The sequence below is a fragment of the Dipodomys merriami genome, unplaced genomic scaffold, assembly GCF_024711535.1.
Source record: "Dipodomys merriami isolate MVZ:Mamm:240054 unplaced genomic scaffold, mDipMer1.0.p SCAF_4, whole genome shotgun sequence".
In the NCBI taxonomy this organism is placed as follows: domain Eukaryota; kingdom Metazoa; phylum Chordata; class Mammalia; order Rodentia; family Heteromyidae; genus Dipodomys; species Dipodomys merriami.
Window position 1 is genome coordinate 88,182,754 of NW_027205603.1, and position 26,744 is coordinate 88,209,497.

The following is a 26,744-nucleotide window of genomic DNA, read 5'->3' on the forward strand; positions in this document are numbered from 1 at the left end:
AACCCGGACCAGGGCACGCTGGCTGCACGGGGCCAGCCATAACCTACCCCGTATACAGCACCCTTCCTTAGCCACGGGGGTATCCACCCACCCCCCACCAAGCTCCCCGCCTTTCCTTTGGTCAAGGGGTGTTGTATGGACTCCTCCCAGAGTGAATGCTGTCACCAGGCCCAGCAGGAAACCTCGTGGTGCTCAAGGCCGATGGACAATCAGCTAGAAGGAGCTGTGTGATCAGCGTGGCTTTGGGGTAGCTGAGACACCCGCGACTCTCGGGCCTCCGCAGTCCTCCTCAGGGAGGGGGTGGCCAACAAGCCCTCGTGCTGGGCATCGGCTCCATGTGAATGGAGCAGATGTGGCCCTGCACCGGAGCCAGCCCTGAGTCAACAAGGTGACACACCATGAGCCGCACAGGAGGGCAGAGGGCTGAGGGGACACAGTAGGGGATTTATTCCACTCAAGTGGTCAGGGAGGACTTCCTGGAGGAAGGAGATTGTCTAGGTCACACAGAAGCTCAAGAAAGGTCTGGAAGGAGCTGGATGATGTGACTGCTGAAGGGAAGAGGACAGACAGAGGCTCCTTGTGGAGTGGTTACTTTGGAACTTAACCAGAGGGGCTTCTGTTTTTCCCACTTCCTAGCACTGGATCAGAGCAGGGGCGGGGCAGGACTCCTGTGGATAGGGAAGAGTCTGGACCAGCAATGGGAAACCTTGCCTTTCTGACTCAGTCCCAGAACGATGGCTTTGGAGACCAGAAAAAGCCTCCCATTCTGACTCCAGGAAACAGGAAGAAATGTGGTTCCCGTCCAACAAATGTTCCCCAACGTTGGGAAAATATTCGTCACCTTGGTCTCCAGATCAAGTGGATAAAAGTCCCCGGATGGGGCTGTGGATATTTTAAAACCTCCCCTGAAGAGTAAGAAGCTCTGCTTGACTCCAAGTCTTTTCAAACAGTGGGCCCAAGTGAAGGCTGACCTACAGAGGCCTCTGCTTTATCTGCTGCTTCGCTGTTAACAGCATCCCTTGATTAATACATCTTAGTTGTTGTTTTAAACTCCAGGTCTTGGCTCCATATGGCTGGGTGTCCCTTCCCTTCTTCTCTGATAAAGGTTAATAATTAAAGACAGTGCCCGTGCCAATAGCTCAGGCCTAGAAATCCTAGCAATTCAGTAGGCTGAGATCTCAAGGATTACAGTTCAAAGCCAACTGGGGCAGAAAATTCTGCCGACTCCATCCAAAATTAACCAGCCAAAAGCTCAGCTGGAGGCGTGGCTTAAGTGACAGAACTCTAGTTGAGCAAGAATGAGAAACTGAGTTCAAAACAGGTACTTGCAACAAAGAAAAAGGGTGTCTTCAAATGCCAACCTGAATGCCTGTCACCTCAAGGAAGGACCCTGCACGAGGCGTGGAGCCAGTCTAGCGATGAGAATTTGGGACTGGATCATTCATTTATTAGTACTAGGGCACGCCCAGAACCCTCTGGATGAGGGGAAGAAGAGAAAGCCTGGCTGTAGTGCATTGTGGGAAAATTAAATGTCCTGATACCCACAAGCTCACCGTACAATAAGGCAGCCTGATGCTGTAACTTGATGCAGACCTTTCAGTCACACCAGGGTCAAAGCCTGGCTCCTATTCCCCACTGTGGGACCTCAAGAAGGGAACTGACTTCCTTGCCTCCACCTCTTCATGTAGAAAATGCAGCCGACAAACCGTCCATAGTCAACTGGCCATAAGGATTAAGTCAAGTGACATTTGAGCAAACCGGGACCCATTTCCTCCTGGACACATAATTGGACCACGGTTCCCAAGATCCCTTGTAACCAGGAATGTCTAACTAACCCATCAGTATCATTTCCTCACTGCTTTTCCTTCTCTACTTTTTAGGGCTTTCTCTCTACAAGTTGATCTTGTCAAAACCTTTTTCAGGTCTGTCAGTCCAGGCTAAGCTCTAGCCAGGCAGCCTAGCCAGTTAGGAGTTAGGGGTTGGCAGGCATACTTCAGTTTGGAAATAGTGATGATATGTACATGTCACATACAGCATTTGAATGTCCCTGATGACACTAACTGTACCCTTAAAATGGTTAAATGGAGAATGCTTATATATATATATATATATATATATATATATATATATATATATATATATATGTATATACATATACACACATATATATGTATGTATGTAGGTATAATCACAAAAGAAAGGCTGAAATAGCAAATTTTCTATCTGACTACTATGATGACCAGTTTCAAAGCCAGCTTCAGGCTCCCATCCCCATGTCCACCCTGCCCTGCCCACAGGGCACAAGGTCCCCAGCGCTCACCCCATGGGGAAGGAAGGAGCCCCATCCTGCTGGCCAGGGGCATCCACATGGCAGACGGCAAAGTGCTGGGTGATCTCCTGCATGTCCTCGGAGTTGAAGAGGGGGTTGTAGCAGGTTTTGTCTGGAGAAGAGGCAGGGGGGGTGAAAGGAGTTGAGAGAGAGTAGGTGCTGGGGACAAAGCATGTTCTCTTTGCTCCTTTCAATGCTGTTCAAGAGGAGAGGGGCTCACAAGAAGGTCTTCTCCGATCCCACTCAACCTTCCTCTGGTGGAAAGGTGGGAACGAGTCATGGGGCCAAGGAGTGAGTACAGGGGTGGAGGTGGCCTGTCACCTCCACTGCACATTGCATGTACTGCAGGGAGTCCTGAGCTTGTGGCTGGGGCTGCAAGGGAAGGGCTCCCTGTCTGGCTCCTGTGTTTCCCCAGCTATGGCTGTCAGGCATAAGTAAAGAGGTGGGATTGATCCACGGATACTTTTTCCCCCAGGTCTCCTAGCCGCTCCCCCCCCCCCAGCCCCCTGTATCTCAGGTACCAGCCAGACTACATGCAATTTTCAAACAAAAGAAACATAATAAGCATGAGCCATTTACTTAGGTGGCCTGAGATGAATCTACCAATCACTGGATGCTGAAGCACTGATGGCTCAAATCATGGTCTCTTCTGTTTCCTCCTAGACTCATGGCTGAGCTACATTTCCCACACTCCACTGTACCTAAGGAAAATCATGGGACCAGGGTCTGGCCAACATGGAGTGTCAATCGGTTCTCATTACCTCTGGTATCTAGTGTTCTGTGCTTCCCTACCCCTCCCTGCCCCCATCTACTTATCAGATAGAGAAAGCCAGAAGAAGAGGAGAGCTACAGAGCTACAAGTAGAGGGAGCTTTGGTCCTTGAATCACCACATGGAACACACCCACTGGGTTTTACATGAGTGCACAAAAATCCTATATTGTGTTAAGTTCCAGAGATCTTGGGGTCTTTCAGTATATCATTTAGTGTACTAGAACTAACAGAGGGCCTCTCTAAAACAGAGGATTAACAGCTCCCTATGTAATTCCATTTCCTTATGGGAGTCTGATGAATTAGAATGATGTACAAAGTATCTAGTGCAGGGAATTATATGTAATAGATACAAATGATAGATGGGATTGATACAAAAGATGGAAGGGAAAAGTGGTTTCCAGTGACAGACATCATGCTAGTTTTGGAGTTCATCATCTAAAATCAAGCAAGCCTCCATCTTGAAGGCTCTAGTTCACAAGGGATGAGTGCTTTCTACTTCTCCACAGAAAGACCCACTTGTGTTCCATGTGATTTTAACTGCAGGTCTGTCTCTTGCTGCAATGGAGGGCACTAGGTCCACCCTATTCCAGTCCCTTTATAGAGTAACGCTGCCTTCCATGTTAGCAGTTCAATATCTAAACATTCCCAGCTGCACTGTGCACAGCAGCAAAATGGGGAGATGGCCCGATATCCACCTACTGAAGAATGGGTACACAAAACGTGGACCATGTACACAGAACAGTAGTCCACATAAAACTACTGAAGCTCCCATGTTCCCGCCATATCCAGGCTCTCAGACAGCTCCAAGCCCCACACTCCATACTTTTCAGCCCTTCTTAGTGGGCGTTTCCTTTCTCTTCTCTCAAGGACCACTGACTAGGAAAGCAGGGCTCGTGGGAACTTACGGTTCATGCCGATGTCATGGTACGTGAGGATAACGGGCCGGTTTCCTTTGGGTGTTCCACACAGCGTGACATGAATGGAGCCATGTAAGGTTTCAATGTCCTGCTCCTAGGAGAGACAGCAGACATGGGCAGGGTTCACGTGACTGTACTACTGACTGGGGACTCCCATGTGGTCCCAACTGTACACACCTTCTTGGGCCACCAGACACTTGGTTTGGGGCCACAGGTATCTAGGTAGCAAGACCTGTCTCAAACACATACATGTGCATGCATGCACATACATACAGCCCTGTCCCCATCCTAGGAAGGAGGGGCTACTTTGAAAACAAGAAGTCTAGGGTCCCTTACTGCCCCCAAGGGATGGGGAGAACCTGCCCAGGTGAAAGAATCTACAAGGTGGTAAGATGCACACACTGCACAGGGAAGGTCCAGCTCGCTGGCAGTGCCAGGGCGTATCCCTACACCCTTCTTCTGGAGCCATCTGCCTTGTCACCTCAAGACTATGTCCCTAGAGCACAGAGCTAACCCGTTTCCCCACCTCCTTCTCCTCCCACAGGGTCTAGCCCTTCTCCCCTGCCCATGACAAGCACCGGAAAAAACCCAGTGGCTGGGGTGATGCCCCCCTGGCCTTCCCAATAGGGGCTGCTGGTCATCTGCTGGGCCCTGAAGGCACCATAGGAACAATAACCCATTGTGGATCCACATTCTCTATTGTCTTCCATGCCCACATGGCTCCATCTAAAAATAGGCCAACTAGGCGGTGTCCCCTCTGACTGTGCACACAATGGCTCAAATACCCATCCCACCCCCCACCCCAACACAGACTCTCTGAGCGTTCATTCACCTCCTAAATGGGAGAGAGTGGTCTCAAGCTGGGGTCCTGGGTTACACAGCCCAGCCCAGAAAAGGACCCTGCCCACTGTGGCACTCAGGGCTGACAGGGTACCATCTCTGAGCACTGTGTTAATGGTGCTTCATCTCTCCCCAAGAAACAACTCCCCTCCCCTGCCCCCCAGTCCTGCATTGGTTTCCTGCTCTGTTCTTCATCTAGCTATGACACAAATGGCCCCTCCTGCCTCACCTCAGCTGGTCAGCGAGATGCACAGTGTGTGACACCTTGGGAACATGTAAGTGTTATCGTCAGAGTCTGTGACCTTGCCCTGCCCTGCCCTCCATTCTAAGCAGGTCTGGATAGAGAAGACGTTGGCTATGGCCACCTCAGTGTCCGAGTACTAAGTGGTGAGCTAGGAGACCAGGTGTAGGCTGCTTCTCAATCATGTGTGGGTGCAGGGAGTGGGAAAGTTTGCAGAGGATTCACCAAGAACTGGCAGGATACGTGATTCAGGGCACAGCAAAGCCTGGGAACCCTACTTCACACGTGTCTCCTTCAACGCCACTGGCTGCTAGTGGTAGAACCAGGATTAGAACCTCAATCATGAGGCTCTGGGTCCTTGTGCCAAGGGTCTGTCTCCCCCCCCACACTCTTTCTTCTCTCTCATTCACCTTACACACACACTCTCTCTCTCTCTCTCTCTCTCTCTCTCTCTCTCTCTCTCTCTCTCTCTCTCTCTCTCTCTCTCTCTCTCTCTCTCACACACACACACACACACTTCTAGGCCAGCCCACGTCTGAGACCAGGAGAATTGAAATTCACACAAACACAAGCCATTGTCCTCTCCAGTCCCAAAGGAACATCCCGTCCTGTCCCTGGCAAGATGAATCAGCCAGTGTCTGTGAGGGAGGAACGTGTGTCCATCTTCCCACAAAGACAGGACACCAGAAACCCGGGACAGCAGACTACAGTGCCAGACTCCAACCAGATGGACAGTGCCCTGTCCTGAGGCTCACCAGGAGACCCCCTCCCCCTGGCTAAGACGATGGTAGACCAGCACCTCCCCCCAGCTCCTCCACTTCCAGAGGTTCATAGGAACCTTGTTTTACCACAGCACAGCAGCAGACCTCAGAAGACCCTGTTCTGAGAGTCTCAGCAGCCAGAGATGTGAAGGACAAAAGCCCAGGCCACAGCGATCCTTCTCTTACTGACTCTGAAGAGTCTAGAAACTACTGTATCACGAGGGAAAGTGAAGATGTGGATCACATCTGACATCTCCAAGGCCTCTGATCTTCCCTGTGATTTCTCTGGAACCCCCATAACCCTAGAGCATAAGGACCATCCTACTGCACAGATGAGGAAACCACGCCGGAGAGAGGCCAGGTCAACTAGCCCAAGCTCACACGGCTGGGATGATGGGGTAGCATCTGAACCCATCACAGACATGTATAGTCCAAACTCAAAGGCTGTTCTTTTAAGGTCCTGTTTTCCACCATATGCCAGGCATGACATGAAAAAAAGGATTTAGGAAGTCCTGTGCACCTGGACTGTCTGAGGATAATCAAGTGTCTTAGTGGCTGCAGGTCATTTCTCACACACCCAGGTTACACCAACACACGGAGCGGCTCTTCCCAGCCTGCTGAACCACACTCCCTTCGCCGCACTGGGGGATGTATGCCTGCATGACACAAAAAGGCCCCAAGAGGCCCCCTCCTGCCTCCCACCACACACACACATCCATCCCTCCTCGTGCTCTCTGTCCTACCAGCCACAATTGCAGACATCTGTATAACAGCTGCCTGCACACCAGACAGCCAGACACCAGAGGGAATGGCGGGCTTCGCATAGACAGAGCCTACAAATCTACAAGGAAACCCAATGGATAGTAAGAGAGAAAAGTACGCTTGGACACGATAAATTAGACATTCACACAGTGAGACCAAAGGAGGAAATTCTTAGGAGAAGATGACAAAGGTTCGGTAGCTATGTGCATATGATCATATAAAATGATGTTTATCAAAATGAACTCCAAGAAATGGAAACAAGGAGTTTTATGTTATTCTGCTTCTGGGTTGTTTGTGGTTGTTTTTTTTTTTCTCCTTTGTCACTGATTTTGATTTCTTTCATCTTGTATGTAAGTTTATCTGCTTGGGAGAGGGTAAGAGAGAACACAGAAATGGAGGGACAAAGGGAGAACTAATGCAGCAGTGGTACTCACTAGACACCATGCTGAAAATGAACTATACAACTTGTGGGGCAGGGAAGTCAAGAGGGAAATCTGGGAGAAAATGAGGGAAGAGGTGACACTGTTCAAAAAGGAATGTACTCATTATCTGACTTACGTAACTGTAACTCCTCTGTACATCACCTTCACAATAGCAATAAAAATTTTTTTAAAAATTTAAAGTTAAAACAAAAATCCCAGGTACCTGCTTCCTACCTGGGCCATGAGTGAGGTGCGCAGGAATTCAGCAGCCATCTTACAAGCATGGGAACAGAAGTGACACACTAAGAAAGGCATAGAAGAAAGCTGGAAGGTATCTGGGACTGAATGACATTCGTGGCTTGTGGAGTAGGTCTTTGAGGTCAGCAAGCTCAGTAAACATTTCCCTTGCTTAGGGCACTCTGTGTGTGGAGGAGTAGTAATATGACAACACACCCACCAGGAAGGAATCATTGGCCAAATTACCAGGATTTTCAGAAAATCTGGGCTCTACACTCATATCAATAGCAAGCTCTGCTCCTATAGGGCTTTCTAGGGTAAAAAGCATGGCACAGACAGACCCGGAACTATGCTGACAAATTGCTATTGGTCTCCATGTTGGCTGTTAAGGACAACAGCTTCACAGAGCAATCCCAATGGCTTAAGTCAAATGCAGGGATGATCTGGAAGCTCTGGAGACCAGCTGCTTCGCTCCTCCTTAATTCTCCTCCTCTGTAAACCCAGGTAGATGCTGGCTGTACTGGACTTTGAGAAGACAGTGCTCACTCAGGCTCAAAGACAGCTGGCTGGCGGGTGCCCCTGCTGCCATCAATCCTGGGCCCAAGCATGGTGGGAAGCGGGCGGGGAGCCCTGTGCCCTGTCAACCACAGGAGGAGGAGGCTGAGCAGACCAGCACTGTTGAGGCAAGACATGTCTATCAAGGAAACAGAGGTTCAGAGAGAGGGGTGAGGGACCTGGCCCACCCAGTGAGCATTTTATAAAATCACTGTACCTCCCTCTTCCTGGCTGGGCAGTAAGGGAGGGGAGGCTTGGTCCAATTTTCCTTTCTATTAAGAAAGAACAGGAAGGAGGGAAGGGGACCAAGGAGACATGTGAAGAGACAGGAGACCTATGGTAGCATGTGCAGACAATGAAGCCACTCCTGAAGGCAGCACCTGGCTGTGGTGCACACGGTACCTGGGACAGGGGTGTTCAAGGCTTCAAAGCCCAGAGGCTTCGCCAGCCCTGAGGCGGTATGCATCGGGCAGCAGGGGGTCATCTGGAAGATGAGACCATCTGCAGGGGTCAGGGGACCCAAGGCTCCTCTTTCCTTCCATTCCCATCCTCCAGTCCTTTGTGACCAGAACACTAGAAACAGTTCACAGCTGGGCACCAGTGCCTCACGCCTGGAATCCTAGCTACTCAGGAAGCTGAAATCAGAGGTTTGGAGCCAGCCTAGGCAGGAAAGTCCAGGAGACTGTGAGCTCCAACTAACTACTCAAAAGGCTGAAGGTAGAGCTGTGGATCGAGTAGTAGAATGCTAGCCATAAGTGAAAAATCCAAGGGATAGTGTCTAGGCCCTGAGGTCAAGCTCCAGAACCAACACAAATAGAGAGAGATAAAGAAAAGAAAAGAAAGATCACAGCCAGGGGATGGGCAGCCATGGCAGGAGGAATGTGCAGACCCAGCACCTGGCAGCCGCACTGTAGACCTTCGTTCTCCAAGGAAAAGAGAGTGTCACGGACGACAGTCTTTCTGGGTCCGGGGAGATCGGAGTGGACCAGGTGCAGTCCATGCTCTGGGAACGGAGCACAGAGTGCCCTGAGCTGGCCTTTAGCTGTGGAGGTTGAGTGTTCAAGACACCCTCCAAGCAGTGACACCACCGCATCCCCCGAACTTTACAGAAGAGAAAGCAGGTCCCAGGACGAGCAAGCGGCCGAGGATGGTCACTAGTGGGTGACAGGGCTGGACGGGAGCTGCTCTGTCTACTGTGCTCTCCTGTGGGCCTTTGAGCTTCCAGGAACAGACTCCAAGCACCCCCTGGATGCTGAGTGGCTGGGGCGGGTTTCTACTCCAGGAGCCCATCCTTAAGAAGCCTTCAGAGAGGACAGACAACGAAGCAAGGTGGTCCATGTTTACTTCCAGGGCCTCCTTTCTCCCTGAGCCAGGTGAGCACCATGCCATCTCTCTCGGGGGTGTGCTAAGTCCCAGTGGCTCAGCCTGGAAGTGGGGTGAGGAGGAGATTGAGGATGGGAAACAGTGGGTGGAGGATTTTTAAGCTTCTGCCTGAGCTTTGCCCACCTCCAGTCAGGAGGCCATGAAAACAAGCAGCCACCTTGCGGGGGGGGGGGGGGGGGGGGGGAAGGAAATTCAGCAAAGGTGACTGTGGACGGCTCCCTGTGAGACCTTCAGCTTACAAGGAGAGAGGAAAAGGATCAGCCCCTCAGCCCCTCCGCCCAGCCCCGCCCAGCCCCGCCCAGCCCCGCCCAGCCCCGCCCAGCCCCGCCCAGCTCTGCTGGCTGGGGAGCTCAGACCTGTCCCACTCCACCCGATCTCTGTCTCCTTCATCCAAGAGGCCCTGTGGGTAACATCAGCTCATTTCCCGGAGAGCACTGCTGAGCAAACACAGATTCCCATGGAAACTAAATCAAATCAAAGCCTCTGAATGACAGAGGACACAGGTGGAAGGAATTAGATACAGACAATGCAGCAGGAAAGGCAATCTGTGGCACAGAAAGCCACCCAGCCTATGAGCTAGGAATGGCCAGGCGTGGACACAGCCCTGCCCTCACAGCTGGATTCACGGGACATTGGCCCCAGATGTGGAAACTGAGTCATCCTTGTCATCAATCTCATGGTGCGACACCAGCAAAATCCCTTGAGCCTTCTCTGGGCCCTACAGGCAGGGAAGCTGGGATGAGAGGCAGGAAAAAAGGGTGGATAGTGGTTCCAGCTGAATATTCTGTGCTCAAGGGATGTCAACCATGAGAAGCAGAGGTTGGGAGTGGGGCTGAGAGGCCAGCCTGGGCAGTAAGAAATTCCTGAGACTGTGGTAAACGATGGCCTGGAGCAGAGACACACGTCCCCATCTCCCGTCACACGAGGAGGCACCAGCCGAAGCCTGCCCGAGTATCACAGAAGACCTTACTTCAAAAAAAGCAAGGCAAAATAAGCCTGGAGCCATGGCTCAAGTAGAGGTTCACCAGCCATGAGCCAGAAAGCCAAGAAAGAGCATGAGGCTCTGAGTTCAAGCCTGTTACTAGTGTGTGTGCGTGCGCGCACACACGTCGCTGTTAGACATTCATGATACATGAGTTCATCATAAAGGCAGTGTTCTTGCATTTTCAGAAGCCCAGCTGGCCCTAGATTTACAACTGTCCTGATACTACTCCAGCAGGCTCTTACACATCTGTGAATGGCTCATCTCACATCTCCCTCCCTGGTGAGCCAGCCCTGAGCTAGGGCGTGGATGTCCAGTAGCTTTAAGAAGATTTCTCCATCTGGAGCAGGAGTAACGGATCTGGGCCATCTCAAAGACATCTGCCTGTTCTAACAGCCTTAGACTCTGGAATGCTAGCCAGAGAAAACAAAGCTAGAAACTGGAACCCAAAATACTTCCCGTCTCCCCACTCACTTGGATTTACAAACAAAGCTGCCAACCCCAATTCTAGAGCCTTCTCAGCAGGACCAGATCAGTCACCTTCTTCCCACAGCCACCTCACCCCACCAGCTTAAACTCTGGGGAATCCAGAATGCCAGCTGGGAAGGGGACACACAGGTTTCTGAAAGTATCTCGCCAAACTTCACCCACACATGACAATCTACCTGCCCAGAACACCACCCAGGTCCACACAGAGCATCTCAGGTGATGTCCGCAGAGAGAGGTGAAGTGCGGTGCCATCTGCTGGGGCAGCCGGGCTGTCTCCTGACAGACTGTCCCTCAGCCGGCCTGGCAGCAGACCCTCTCTGCAGCATCCACGTAGCTTCTGTGCTTTAATGCCTGTGTTTTGACTCACTGGCTGAAATTGTAAAAGACTTACGTTCGTGTTCGTGCGTGTGCGTGTGCGTGTGTGTGTGTGCGTGTATGTGTGTGTGTGTGTGTGTGTGTGTGTGTGTGTGTGTGTGTGTGTACACGTGCGCACACCAGTACTGGGTCTTGAACTCAAAGCATGAACACTGACCCTTAGCTTTTTTGCTCAAGGCTAGTACTCTACTACTTGAGTCATACCTCCACTTCTGGCTTTGGGCTAGTTAATTGGACTAGTTGAGTCTTGTGGACTTTCCTGCCCAGGATGGCTTTGAACCATGATTCTAAGGTCTCGACCTGCCAAGTAGCTAGGATTATAGGTTATTATCCTGACCTCTGCCGCCCTATGCAGAATTTTCTCTGGGTAGTCCCCACTTCACCAGGGTCCTTTGTCTCCTTGGTCCGAATAGCCCACAGATCAGTAAGAACTACCATTCCTGGCATCTGTTCTACCTGGACCCAGGCACAGAAAACATATACAAATGTTTTGCAAACCAGGAGAGGAACACAGAATGGCTGGGATGGAGTTCGGTGGTAGGGGTCTTGTCTAAATGTGGGAGTCTTAGCTGGCATCAGTCTCCAGTATTAAAAATCTAAAAAAAAAAAATAACTAAAGCACAACACAGAAGTGAGTCACCTTCTAGGGAGCGGATGAATTATGCCTCTAGGACTCGGGGGTGGGAGACTTTTTCTGCCAAGGGCCTTTGGCTATTTCTAACATCACTGCATATAAATATTAGTATAGGCAGATGGCAGCAAGCAGCTGAAGAAGCACACATTTGTCCTGTTGGTTCTGTCTACAGTTAAAAGGCAGGGATACATTTAAAGCAGACAGAGCAAGTATATTTGAAAGTAAAAGGAAAGGCATGAAAGGCTAAGTAGGGGAGACTGAACTGAGCTGGGGCCCCCAAAGAGGAGTCCAGTGGAGTCCTTTCAGAGCTTGGAGTTAATAGTATGAGGCTCCTCCCCTAGGCTTGGTGCTGATTGGCCCATGGCATGGGCCACCCCAGCTCTTTTCATTGGGAGCAAATACTGAGGGCTATATGAGAGTAAGAAGTGGAACGATGGGCCTGGTGTATCTGCTTCATTTCATGTCTGTCACTTTCCATCCCTAACTACCACCCTTTCTTTCCCTTACCATCATATATGAATGATTTGGGTTTGAACTCAGGGCCTGAGCTTTTTTACTCAAGGGAATATTCTACTAACTTGAGACACATTTCCACTTCCAGCTTTTTTGGCGGTTAATTAGAGATAAAAGTCCAATAGACTTTCTGTCCAGGCTGTCTGTGATTTATGATCCTCTGATCTCAGCCTCCTGAGCAGCTAGAATTATAAGTGTGGGCCACCAGGGTCCAGCTTGAATGATTTTTGAATACTGAATATTTTCTAGCTCTGTCTAGCCCAGAATCTTTAACCAAGATATAAAACATCTATGACAACCATATTATTACAGATAGATTTGCCTGTCAATTCTACTCCTAGATGCCCTGTCAAAATTGAAAGCAGAGTCTCAAACAGGTATTTGCACATCTATATTCATAGCAGCTTTCACCACAAGAGCCAAAAGGCAAAAGATAACCAGGGGTCCATGAGTGAACAGTGGACAAGAAAAGCATGACATACGTACAATGGAATGGGGCTCGGCCTTCCCAAGGAAAAGAACTCTGACCCAAGCAACGTGGATGAATGCAAGAATATGACACTGAAATGGGTCTGAACAAAAAGACAACTACTATGTGGTTCCACTTAGAGGAAGCACTTATCATTGTCAGAGTCACTGGCAGAAAGCAAGATGATGGGTACCAGGGTCTGGAGACAGGAAGGTGTTTGTTGGGGTTAGCGTCAGTTCTGCATAATGGAAAGTACTTTAGATGCATGGTAGGGGACAGAAAGTAGTTTAGATGTGGCAGTGGTGGTGGCTGTGTATGAATGCTCTTAATACCACTGAACTGTACACCTACACAGTTATGATGGCACATTGTATGTTATGTGTATTTTACTGCACTCGATGGTGCAGCACGTGAAGGTGCAGTGATGTGCGCAGAACATGCACATCCTTCCTGCTCAGAGAGTTCTGTCTGTGACTCGCAGTTTTACCACTCTGGCCTCAGTTTCCCCATCTGAGTGATGATGAGATACTGCCTGTCATGTTGCTGAGAAGCCCTCAGTGTGGTGTCTACAGAGGGAGCAGCATCTGCCCAGGCCGCCGTGTGGCTGGGAGGGGAGAGGCTCAGGATCTGGAGACCCCTCCCCCAGACACTGCTGGGTGGTCTCGGAAGACTCACTTCACCTAGATGTTTCCCCCACTCTTCTTCTGTAAGGATGAAATGGACCGGCTGGCAGTAAACCAACAGTGGGCTGACTCTCAGGTAAAATTGAGAAGGCCTGAGGTCTTTTCTTGAGGTGGCCTGAGCCTGGACGAGTTCCACACATCAAATGCAGAGATGAGAATTCAGCCACTGTGTGACTGGCCAGGCACACGTAGCCCCTTTCCACTGCAGCTTCCTCTGCTTGAAGAATGGAGACAAGGCTCACTCATGCTAGCTACTTGGAAGACTGAGATCTAGAGGACTGGGGTTTAAGGGCAGTCTGGGCATACACAGGAAACCTTTTCCTTCACCAATAGCAGGGAGGAGAAGACTCTGGAGGAGAGAGCAGAGCAGTCATCAGGGCAGGATGAGATAGAAGATGGAGATGCAGAACTGGGAAGGGGCTGGAAGCCAAATGCCTCCATGAGAGCAAGTTCGGGTGAGCCTACCTCAGCCCAACTGTGGCGGCTATCACATGCTCACCTCTCCTCTTCAGAGACACAAGCTCTGGACCCACTCTGCTCCCTCCATTATCCCCTAGGATAATGAATCCAGGGCCTACAGCTGCTAAGGTTCCAAGCACTCTCAGCCGAGAGATCAGCCTGCTCTTTTGAGCGTTGGCTCCTGGACAAAGGGATAGACACACCCCTGGCTGGCCCACCCTGCTCAGGATGGACCTGCTCAGTCCTGGCCAACACACTGGAGAAAGACTGTTTTCATATCTTGAGCAAAGCCAAGGACAGCAGGCCTACCTGACCCAGCGTCTCAAACCTGCCCACAGCCCAGCAATGTTCCCTCCCTCGCTTCCTCCTGGGAAGTCCAGTGCTGCCCATTTCTGCATGAGACGCACCTGAGAGTGGGGATCTGGCTGAGCCTATTTCTTTGTCTTCCCTGGCCCCCACATTTGAACATAGATCTACTTGAGGTCAATGGAGAGGGGACTGGCAGAGCAGATGGGGCAAGGTGTGGGGAAGAGGCTGGGTTCTCTACTTACCTGAACATCAAACTCCTGCAGGAGGCCAGTGATGGTCTGGAGAGACAAGACAAGAAAGACAATCAGAGTCCTCAATTAAGAGAAGCCATGTCAGAGCATGTACAGAGAGAGGGGAGCAACATCCACTGGTGCTGTGCTTGCTGTTGGCATCTTTGGGTCAAGCCTCTTCTGTGAGCTGGAAACAGGAGCCCATGCCCTGAGCCTGGACAGGTCTGGTCCAGCCTGAATTGATTATTCTGATGGTGAACACCTTGTTTACCAGAACTGGGACTTGAACTCAGGACCTTGAACTTTTTCACTCAAGGCTGGTGCTCTACCACTTGAGTCACAGCTCCACTTCCAGCTTTCTGGTAGTAAACTGGAGATGAAAGTCTAACAGTCTTTCCTGCCTAGGCTGTTGGAGAACGGTGATCCTCAGACCTCAGCCTCACTAGCAGGTAGGATTACAGGCATGAGTCACCTGTGCCCCTTGACACTGGATTTTTAAAGCAAATTCATATCCCAATTTTCAGAGCCTCCTATGCATTCAAAGATGTGTGTGTGTGTGTGTGTGTGTGTGTGTGTGTGTGTGTGTGTGTGTGTGTGTGTGTGTGTGTGTGTGTGTATGTGTGCAGGCTTCCCACACATGAATATGCATGTTGCATACCACAAGCACACACTTGCCTGTGACAGGGAGAGCCAGGAGGTCCACTCACCTCTCCTTTCTCCACAAGAGGCTTCACCTCAGCGAGGTCCACATCCTGAAGCTCTCGAGACATGTCTGCTGTCACCTCCTGTGATGGGGAAAGAGGCCAGAGGTCAGGACTTCTGGCTGAGACAAGTTTCCTGAAGGGAGGTAAAGACTGGGCCTCCGCAATTCCCTGTGATAACACGCTCTACCGACTACCAGGAGTGACTCACCCCCTCTCACTGGGACTGGGCGCTAGATTTCCTGGGAGAGGAAACTGAGGCACAGGGGTACAATTTCCTTTCTGGTGACACGATGGGCATTCCTGCCCATCACACCCATCTTGCTACTATGATTCCCAAGGCGACAGCCCCAGAATGATAACCAACAGGAAAAAGGGGTTCCATGATGCCCACCCCCCATGCTGGCACTGCCTGACTTCATCCTACACCCACACCTCACCTCTGAGCAGGACTCTGAGCTTCCTGCTGAGAGGAAGCAGGGACAGAGAGGGCAGATCTCAGCTCTGACCACCACTGAGCACTCATAAGGCCTTCACTACAAATGCCAAAGCAGTGAGGGGAGAGGCAGGGAGGGGAGAGGCAGGGAGGGGAGAGGCAGGGAAGAGGCAGCAGAGCCTTCTTCCTGGCTCAGCCTCAGATCAGGTGTGAAGGGCCAAGAAATGAGGCTGGCAAAACAACATTGCAACAGAATTCAAACAAGCTTAGGATGCTTGCCTTAATGGCTCCCAGGGGATCAAGACTTGGGTAGGAGTGTGACATCCATCTATAGGAGGTGACAACTATGGGAGGTGACATCCATGGGAGAGTGACATCTATAAGAAGTGACATCTATAGGACGTGATATCTACAGTTGACAGCTACTGGAGGTGACATCTACAGGACAGTGACATCTATGGGACATGACATCTACAGGAGGTGACAGCTACAGGAGATGAAATGTGTAGGTGATGACATGTATAGGAGAGTGACTTCTAAGAGATGTGACATCTGTGCAAGGTGGCATCTACAAGAGGTGACACCTATGGGAAGTGACATCTATGGGAGGTAGCGTCTATGGGAGGTGACATCTATGAAAGGTGATCTACTAAGCGTCATGTGGGAACTGGAATAGAAACATTCATTTTGATGGACCAATAGTCAAGTTGGAAAAATTCAATGTCCAGCAATAAACAGGTGGAGGTCCAGGAAACCCAGAAGAGTAAACAGTGCAGCACAGAGGCCTGGAGTAAGGGAAAGAGGCAGGGGACACAGGCCAACACTCAGTGCCTGGATCCAGGGTTTCTGGGTGGACAGACCCAATGAGAAAAGCTTGGTGTAGGCTTTAAACTGCTGCTTTCCACAGCCTCGGGCCCCAGCTGCCTAAGGCCCCATGAACACCAGAGAGAAGAGAATGTGAGTCCCAAATGTCAGCCCCAGGGCTCCTGAGGACCAGCTCCCAGGGTTGTGTGAACCTCCTCTGCGAGGTCAGCCAGTGAGAACTGGTGACCTGGATCTACGTCCCGAGCCAACACATGGCCCTGTGTGGGTGAGCCCCCCGGGGCAGCGCATGCCTCGGTCTGGGACCCCAGTGTGACTTTCCCCAGTAGATCCCACCCAACAAGAATGCCTTTCTGCAGCCTTTAGAGTCTAGGCTCTGGAAAATTCTGAAAACAAAGTCGGGTTTCTATTTATTTGTGTTCCTGGGATGCTGCCAGCCTGGAGGCAGGAGGAATGAAAAGCCCTGGGTCTGTCGGCCTTGCTAATTCAGCATGTTTGTGGTCCCGAGACCCTGGCCGTGGGACATCTCGCCTACACAGCTGAAAGAACCTTCTAGAAGCTCAGGGTACTGGCAACACCACCACTCGTGCTGAGAGCAAAAGACAGCAGGGTTCACAGGGGCTTTGGGTCACACCCTGCTTGGCAGACAGCCCAAGGGTGAAGTTGGGGTCTTCTGCTGTCCCACGGGGTGATTCAGGAAGGCCTTCTTGTTCTGCTCTCTGCCTCCAGCTACCAGACGCGGGCCAATATTCCTGTCTCCTTGACTCGGTGAGCAATGCCACTTAATAGCAACACACTTATTGACGTTCACTATTAACTGTCATTAACCCACGAGAGAAAGGGTCTGAAATAGAACTCAGTAGATGGTCCAGCTCAGACCAGTTTGGCCAGTTCCATTTGGCTTACAGAAGCTAGGATCCCACTCTCCTTCCTCCTTCAGCCCAGAAAGAGGATGCACTTCTGCCTCTGCTTCCCTCAGTACTCCTGCTGAAACCCGTACACCTCGCTCCCTTTCTGCTTCCTTCACCTGCACATTCCAGACGACAGCACATAGTAGGTGGAAAGATGGCTGAGTCTCCTAAAACAGCAAAGACTTTGAAATCTGCCCCGCCTTGGGCAACTCAAGAGTCTACGAGGAAAGGCCGAGGGAGAAGCAACAGGGACTACCTCAGTTTATCTCCATGAAGGCTGGTTTTTGTCTCCAGGGGACCTGTGGCCATGCCTGGAGACTTTTTGATTGTCGTGATTATCATAGCATCTAGTGCTCAGGGGCCAGGACAGCTGCTAAACAGCCAATGGTGTACAGGATGGACCCATAACACAGGATGATCTGACCCAAACATCGCCAGTGCCAAGGCCAGGACACCGAGGACTCTGAAGTCTTTGGTGCAGAAAGTCTGGAGAAAGCTCAAGACAGACGCTTGTCCCTGGGGGACAGTGGGGCCTGACTGTCCATACACACACTGTCCTGTCAGAACACCTGCCAGAAGGTCTACCTTATACAGACCACTCAGAGATACCCAGGGCTATGTAGGAACCTGGCCGTGCACACCTAGCCTACAACAGATGACCGCAGCACCTTAAACTAGCCAGATGCAGAGGTCTAGTACATAGCCTGCCTACGTGACCAGAGACTAGCCATTCCTACCACAACAGTGCTTTAGGACCAGGCCCTACCTGACTCTGATGCCTGCTATCAGTGTCTCTTTGGGGCTTGAACTCAGGGCCCAGGGCACTTTCCCTTAGCTCTTTCACTCAAGGCGAGCACTCTGCCATTTGAGCCACAGCTCTACTTCTGGCTTTGGGCTGGTTAACTGGAAATAAGGGTCTCAACGACTTGCGTTTCTAGGCTGGCTTTGAACCAGGATCCTTAGTCTCAGCCCCCCAAGTAGGTAGGATGACAGGTGGGAGCCACCAGTGTCTGGCCAAAAGTTTTCCAACATTTTTCCCCCAGACACTTTCGTGCAAAAGGAACCTTAAAAGCAGGTTCAATATAAAAAACAAACGAACAAAAAGCCGGGCACTGGTGGCTCACGCCTGTCATCCTAGCTACTCAGGAGGCTGAGATCTGAGGATCGCAGTTCAAAGTCAGCCCAGGCAGGAAAGTCTGTGAAACTCTTATCTCCAATAAACCACCAGAAGACCAGAAGTGACGCTGTGGTTCATGTGGTAGCGTGTTAGTCTTGAGCTGAAGAGATGAGGGACAGCGCTCAGGCCCAGAGTTCAAGCCCCATGACCGACCAAAAACAAATCAATAAAACAAAAAATAGAAAACAGAAAGGCAGGAGGGCCCGGGCCACTGTGGGTTCTCCTGGCAGCACGTGGCACTGCTGTTGTCCTCATTGCTGTGCCTCATGGCAGACGTCTTGAGACTCTGAAACTTGGCGCTAGACATTTGGGGCCTCAGAGTTGTTTGCTAGGGGGCTTCTGAGTATCCTGTGACGTCCAGCCTCACCTCCTCTTCCCTCCACACATGTCCCCAAGCTGTGACAGACATGGAGTGGGGACCTGGTGGAAATGGCTGGTTATAGAGTTCACGGTAGGAAACAGGTATCCAAAGGAGGTCTATTTTAGGCACAAGTCTTGGTTAATCTAGTCTCTCCCTCTCTCTCTCTCTCTCTCTCTCTCTCTCTCTCTCTCTCTCTCTCCTTTTCTCTCTCTTTTTGTATCTCCCCACCCCTCCATCATCACCATCTTCACAGGAGGCAGCTGATACCCGAGGTGTGATGACCATTCTCAGCTCCTCCCGCTGATAGCCAGCTGTCAGGGAAGCTCACTTCCTGCTAAGACCCCATTCCAGAATCAGGACTCGAGGTCATACCAGCTGTGCTGGCGGGACCCCTTCTTCCATTCCCATCTGCCCACTTCCAGAAACCTAGGAAAGTGAAGACAGACAGCATGGAGCTAAGGAGAAGCCTGGGTTCAGACTCACACTAGTACCTCTCAGCTTGATAGTCCTGACCCGAATGCCCCAGTGTGCCCATCTGTGAAATGGGCAAGCTAAGCAGGCTTGAGAGACACAATGGCACACCAAGGCCAAAGAACAGCTGCTTATTAAATCAGCGCAGTCTCCTTCCCTGGTTGCCTCCCCGAGCCCCCCTGTCACTGTGAGGACACAGCCTGTGATGTGTGTGCACTGTTAGCACCAGAGTGGCCCCACGAAGAGGGGGACACCCACAGAAGTTGCCAATGCAACTGGGGTCTCCAGCCTGCAGACCCAGTGCACTGACCTTCACTCCCTCCCCATCAGCAATGCCAATCAATGAGCAACAAGACTCAAGAAGCTGAACACAGACCTCGCTGGTTCACCAACCCCAGGGGAGTCAGCATTTAACTGGAACTCAAGGCTTGCGGGGCAGCCAGGACTAGGATCCGCCCGGGGAGGGAAGAAGAATGCATCCCCAGCGCCAGGGAGGGCAGGGGGCAGAGGCAGCCCAGTGGTACTTGGCAATTGCTACCCGGCCAGTGGGGGCTGGAGGAGGCACACAGCAGGAGGCTCCCAAGGCCCAGGACACTTGCTTGGCAGTGCCAGTCCTAGGAATCACGCCACTAAGAATCCTGGCTTCACAATGTTGAGCAAGCCCTCACCTCTCTGTGCCTTGATAGGTCTATAAACTGTGCGTGCACAGTGTCTATTCTATAGAAATGATGGACAAGTTGGCGCCCCGAGACCAAAGAGCCAAGCACACAAAGCTAGCTTCTGGGCAGAACAGCCCCGCCTTGCTCCTTCTCGTCCTCCCAGCCTCAGGCGCTGGTCTGCTGAGACTAGGAGAGTCTGCCCGGCTGTCAACCTGTGCTCACCCTCCTGAGGCTCCCGGGACTCCCACGGGGTGAGATGGGCCAGGTGTCGCCTACGAGAGACCTCTCCACCTCTCTGTGAACCGTTCCGGGCCTGTTGGGAGCCACCAGGGAGCAGCATGAAGCTACACATGGCCGCAGCACAGTAAGAACCACGGGAGGCTCTGTGGCACTGTTTGCTGTCACTGGGCACTCTGAGCATCATGCCCCCCCCCAGGAAGGAGGCACCAGTATGCTCTCTACTGTAAGGACAGGGAAACGGAGGCACATGGAGGTCATGTGGCTCAAATGAACAATGACGTCACACAGTCCTAAAGACAGCCCAGACCTCTCTCAGTCACATACCCTCTGGGAAGGTACCACGATCCAGGGATGGTGACGTGGCTGCGTAGCTGTTCCGGTGTGCGAGTCACTGGGGGGGGCGTCACCCATGCTTCATCTGGCACTCTGTGCATTCACACCCTTAAGCCAGGAGTAGCCCCAGCTTTGGGCAAAACCCACATCGTGGAGAAGGTCTGTTGCTAAGTTCTCTCCAAAGCACCTCCTGCCTGGGCAAATAGCTGTGCCATGTCCACGCACTCTGTCATCTCATTGACTCCTCCAAGTTGTTGGGGGGGGGGTGAGGAGGGGGGATGGGAACCTGCCATGCCCATTTCACAGACTGGCAGCCCGAGGCTCCCAAACAAAAGCCCACACGCTTCTCAGTGGCCCACACACCTGGCTTATCCCAGGGAAAGAAACCAACCTGGCTGCTGGGTGTGGGGGCGCAGTGGGGGACCTGGGGGATGGCGGACAGCAGCCTCCCTTCCGGGAGTCCCCCAGCAAAGCTGAGAAAGGGGGAACGAAGGGAACCATGGACGAGCCTAGCTGCGATGGTCACAAGCCTGGTCCCGAGGCCTGGAAAAGCCAGCGTGCTGCCCATCCCTCTGGGCTCATTACAGACAGATTTTTTTAGACAGCAGAGGGAATCGATGCTGTGTGGCATAGCGGCTCTTCAATTTGGCAACACACACACACACACACACACACACACACACACACACACACACACACACACACACACACACACACACACACACACACACACACACACACACACACACACACACACACACACACACACACACACACACACACACACACACACACACCGGGGCAAAAAGGCCCAATTTCTGCAGTAACTCCGGGAAAATTTGCCTTGGGGATAGGGTGGATGTCCCGCCCTACTGCCCATATTATCTTTCCTCCGTATTTTGCCAAAAATGCTCTCAAGTAAGGCCAAGAGGCGGTCTCCTTGGGTGTTTTCTGGGCCTTTTGAAAGTCAGGTCTCTGGGGAGCATGTGCCTGAGCTGACAATGCTTTTCCTTACATAATCAACCTAGCACTCAGAAGGGGTGGACTCACTAGCCCCTCCAGAAAGTTCTCCGGATGAGGGGAGGGGAGGTGGAGACGAGGAGTTAAGCCTCAGAGTGATCAAGATCATGTTTTTAAGGGCAATACAGGACATGCACCAGAGACTTCCATACAGAATTAGGACCTCAGGCCCGGACATGTGGGTCCACTATTTCATTCCACATGGAAAGGAAGCAAAGGGGTTACTAAGAGAAGGCCAACCTAGCCCCACCCTCGGCTCACCAAAGCTGCCCTCCTTCTCCGGGGACCAGCTGGAGCTGGAAAGGAATTGCTATGTGGTCAGCTTGAGTCCAGAACCAACTGCAAGGTCAGGGGAGCAGAGCCGCTGGCCGCCACACAATTGCGGGAAGTGAGAGCGTCAGGAATCACAGGCCAGACCTCTCCACACCACTCTTGTGTCTTCCTAGAGGTGTTCGATGGTGCACTGGCCAGGGGTCATAGCGGAGAGAAGACCGTCAGATGGGGACAAATCGGGTGATTGGAAGTGCGGAGGGCACTGGTCACCCTGGAAGATTATCCTGTGAATCTGAGGGACGGGCGGGAGATCCCTGCAAGGTCTGTGATGAGTGACTGAAATCACACACTGCCAGCCTAGCTCAGAATGAGGAAGTGGAATGTTCAAGAGGGGCTGCTGGCACACTAACAATATCCTTGCACTAAACGTCTCCAGATGGCTCCCGCCATGCCCAGATCCCCTGCGCAAGAATCCCTGGTCATCAGAGGTTTCCAGATGGGCCGCAGCCTCAGGCTCTCAGGTAGAAGAAGGCAACAGAGAAACAGAGACAAGCACAGACCAGCCAGATCCCAGAGGGACACACGGGACCCCTCAGGGAAGAGCACTGGAGGCCAGGGAGGCCGTGGGAGGGAGAGTTGAGGGTTCCTGGCTAATTCTGAGAGGTGCTGAGAAGTACCTATGTCCTAAGAATCCTATTCACGTACCTGTTGGAGAAGGGTTCCCAGAACCTCCTCAAAACCAAGGGGGCGGAGCTGGCGAAGGAAATAGGCGAATAAGGCAGAAGCCCATAAGCAGAGCTCTCCGCAGGCTTAACATGAACACTTGTATGAGGGTTCTGTGAAAGAGAAGCTCAAGAGCGTGGCGCTCAAGGCCCCCAAGACTTGCCTCCCACATCCCAGCTGGGGGGTAAGGGGGAGCATGGGCTCCCCTAAAGACATCTGGAATTCAAAACCAGGCCAGGGGGTGGGCAAGGAGTAGGTCATTAAATGTTAGAGAAAAGACAAGGACCTCTGGATCCAAAGAGGCTGTTTGCAAACCCCACTCTGTTCCTATTCCATGGTGCCACCACTTTTCCCAGGGGTCCCCTTCATGATGGCCATGTGTTATTAGTGTTGGGCCTTTGTGTCCCCACCTGGCCCCACCCCTCCGTACAGCCACCTCCAACAAGCTCAGCCGGAACACAGGAGAGGCCAAGTTTGGCCACCAAGACTGCCAACTATCATAGTGCCATTTCCGCATTGAAGATGAGGAGCCACTTAGAGGGTGGGAAGGCCTGTCACAAAAGCAGCCTGCACCCAATGCAAGAAGCCACGCCCCACCGGGCCTGGCCCTGCTCCCTGCAGGAGCCTTCAAGGCCAAGGCTACTTGTTGGCTGTCAGCCTAGGCCACGGGACCTTTGAGTCACACCTTGGATGGATGAGCCCCGGCCCAAGGAAGAACTGCAGCCGTATCAGAAGAACACAATGCCTTCTTTCTAGGCCATGCTGGGACAAGCTCAGGCCAACAGGTGTCAGTGCCCCAGGGCCCCAGTTCTGTTCCGATGCAGTGTTATCCTATGGAGGGCAGCCAGTCAAGGAAAGCCTCTAACACTTTCTTTGCCTCTCACTAAACTGGCTTTGCTACTTTTTTGTTTAGGTGGTACCAGGATTTGAACTCAGGGCTTCACGTTCACTGGGTTTGCTGGCATTGCTGCCACTCTACTACTTGAGCCACACTTGCATTTTGTCAGTTATTTTGGTGACAGAGTCTCATAGACTTTTCTATCCGGACTGTCTTCTACTCTCAAGCCTCCTACCTAGCTAGAATTAACATCTTAAGCCACCTGTACCCAGCCAATTGATTTTGCTAATCTTTTAAGAATCTCATTTGTACTTTGAAAACCCACCGGCATTCTGCCTCAAAGTTTCTATCAGAAACTCAGTCAAGGTACAAACAAATGACTGAGAGTAGAGCAGCAAATATAAGCTCAATCCCAAGCAGGATGCTCCCGAGTCCTTGTTCCTCCTCCCCTTGGCACAGGCCTCCCTGCTCTGGTCTCAGTTCTCAGAGATTGGACAGGGTTCTGGGTGAGTTTTCATTCCATTCCAAATGACCCAACCGGTGGCAAGGCTCCTGGGTTTGCTTGCCACTGGGAGAGAACTCACCAGGAGAGGAGATCTTAAGACAGGGCCCAGGAGACAAACCCATGGCTGTAGCGAGAGGGTCAGCTGTGTACTAGGATCTACACACTGGATGGGAAGAGGGAAGGGCAGAAGGCCCAGGTCTGTTCAGGCTGGTCCATGCCTATGTGGGAACCCCTGGGTCCTGGACCCGATGCCAAAGCTCCAGGCAGAGCAGCAAAGTCCTCCTCTTCACCCTGGCACAGCTCGGGTCCGAGCCCAGGTCCACTGAAGAAGGCACAGGTCTCACAACCCCATGCCACTGCCTTCCCCAGAGCACTCTCTTTGGAGATTCGCCAGCCTCTGCTGAACAGCCTCTCTCCCTGCCAGACCTCGGACCTGGGGCCGGCAGAGCCTGGTGGCCTGTGCTTTCTTTTTTTTTTTTTTTTTTTTGTCAGTTGTGGGGCCTGAACTCTGGGCCTGGGCGCTGTCCCTCAGCTCTTCAGCTCAAGGCTAGCGCTCACCACTTGAGGCACAGCTCCACTACTGGCTTTTTCTGCTTATGTGGTGCTGAGGAATCGAACCCAGGGCCTCATGCATGCAAGGCAAGCACTCTTCCACTGGGCCACCTTCCCAGCCCCGTGGCCTGTGCTTTCTGGGGCATTGCTTCCAGCAGCCAGGGACCCCTTTGAAGGCAGGCACCAAGACAGCCCCCCTTCGGTGCACCTTGTGTCTCAGCGAGGTGACCGCTCAATCAAGACTTCAGCACTTCTCTACAGGAAGCACACAGGTTTGCCTTGAAACCCAAGAACCCAGCTTGGATTCAGATCTGCTCATTGGGTGCAGGTGAAGGGGAGAGGACGCTGGACCGAGTGGGATTGCAAGGATGTCTACAGCCCTCGGGGTCAGCCCCTGGCTGACCTCTGAACCTTCAGGTTTTTTTTCTTCTTCTATGATCTTCAAGGGACCCAAGGAGCTCAAGTACCCAGGAGACTCGTGCAGAAGAGCTGTTCTTGGGAGCCAGTAACTTGGACCCCCCCAACACACACACACACACACACACACACACCGCACACGCGCACACACGCGCGCGCACACACACACACACACACACACGCACGCGCGCGCGGTCTGCACAGACAGGCGCCTCTCACGTCCCAGACAGGCAGGGGTGGCGCTGGGGACCTGCGGGAAGGCTGACAGCAGGGGTGACAGAAGGGAGAGTAGGGGAGGTGGTGAGGAAGAGAGAGAAAGAAAAAAGAGCCGCAAATCCCAGCTTCATCTACTAATTTGATGGAGGCGGTGACAGTGTTTCCCGGGAGCCCGCCCGCCAGCATTCCACACGCCCAGCACCAAATCGCCTCCTGGGGCGGAATCCGAGCGCGCGGCGGCGGAGCTCCCGCGAATGTCCGAGCCACTCCAGCTGTTCTCCTGGCGGGGCTGCTGGAGGGCGGGGGGGGGGGGGCATGGAGACTTCGAGGGGAGGGAGGGCGGGCAGGCGGAGGCTCAAAGGACGCCACTCCCAGCCCCAGCCGGCGCCGTGGCCGCCCGACGCCGCGCGCCCCCAGCGCGCCCCGGCCGCCCCTCCGGGCGAGCGCCCACCCCGGGGCCGCACCCTCCCGGGCACGCTGGGCGACACTGGGCGACCGGGCGCGCCGCACGCGCGAGACACACACCGGGCTCTCCCGGCGCGCGCACACACACACACACACACACACACACACACACACGCCCTCTCACACTCGGGAGCACCCGCGCCCAGGGCCAGGCTGGAAAGCGGACACACCCACGTCCCCCGGCCCGGGCCCCGCGCGCGCCGCGCACGCGCTCACCCCCAGCACGCCACCCGCACGCCCGCCGCGGCGCGATCGCTCCCTCCCAGACACCCCGGACACCCTCACCCCCCTCACACACACGTGCGCACACGCACCCCGAATTCCTGCCGCACCCACGGGCCGGCGGTACCAGGTGTGCCTCTGGGAGGGAGCCAGGTGTGTGACTCGGGCTGGCTCGCCAACTCCTCCCCAGCCCTCAGAACCCCACTTCCCGAGCTGGGGAGACAAAGTGAATGGAGACATGTCTTCTTTCTTCCTTTTCTCTAAGCGACACCCGCCCCGAGAGAGCTGCGACGCCGGCCTCCCTCGGCCCCGATCCCGCGCTGGCGCCGGGGTCCGCACGCCTGGCAGATTCCGGTGCCACGGCTGCCCAGGCCCCCCGTGCCGCCCCTCCTCGTGCCCCGGGAGGAGTACGGCGTCGGACGGGCTTACCTAAGGCAGAGGAGAAGGTGAAGGAGCCACGGACTGACAAGGGTGTTCGGCGGGGACTGCGCGGCCGAGGATGCGCGGCGGGCTGGCGAGGTTTGTTTACGTGGGGCGGAGGGCCACTTTATAGGCGCCGCGGCCCCGCCCCGGAGCCTCGCCCCGCCCCGGCTCGCCGCGGGCCCCCACGGAGCGGGGACACACCCCTTCCCCGCTCCGCCCCCCGCAGCCGCGCGCCCGCCGCCCGCGGAGCCGCCGCCTGTTGCGCAAGCGGAGGGAGGGGCGCGGCGGGCGCGGCGGGAGGGGCGCGGCGGGGCGGGGCGCCGGGCCAAGCCTTGTGGTCCTCACCCCCACCCCTCACTGCCGCGTCTCCGGGTCTGGGACGTTGGCCTGCGCCTCTCCCGCGCGCGCTCGGAAGCTGTGTGCGTGTCCGTGTGCACGCTTCCGCGTGTGCTCCGGTGTTGTGTGCATGTTCGTATGCACGCTCACGCGTGTGCTTGTGCACTTCGTGTGGCCTTGGGGCGGGGGGTCCCCATCTCTGCCTGTAGATTCTTTCCCGCTCCCCCTCCCCTTCCTGAAGGCCCTGTGCAGGGAGACTTCTTCCAGGTCTCCAGGTCTTC

The 26,744-nt window shown here is 53.3% G+C and overlaps 1 protein-coding gene across 1 annotated transcript in view; it reads right to left on the reverse strand.

The window, feature by feature from the left end:
- Window positions 1-26,238, reverse strand: part of Ndrg1 (N-myc downstream regulated 1) — a 38,934-nt gene extending 12,696 nt beyond the window's left edge. The window contains exons 1-5 of the mRNA XM_069991447.1: window positions 26,134-26,238; window positions 15,070-15,147; window positions 14,375-14,410; window positions 4,007-4,112; window positions 2,321-2,441 (exon numbers count right to left, since the gene is read on the reverse strand). Of these exons, the coding sequence (XP_069847548.1) occupies window positions 2,321-2,441; window positions 4,007-4,112; window positions 14,375-14,410; window positions 15,070-15,132 (326 nt within the window). The 5' untranslated portion in view covers window positions 15,133-15,147; window positions 26,134-26,238. The remainder of the gene's footprint in view (window positions 1-2,320; window positions 2,442-4,006; window positions 4,113-14,374; window positions 14,411-15,069; window positions 15,148-26,133) is intronic.
- Window positions 26,239-26,744: the final 506 nt, after the last annotated feature.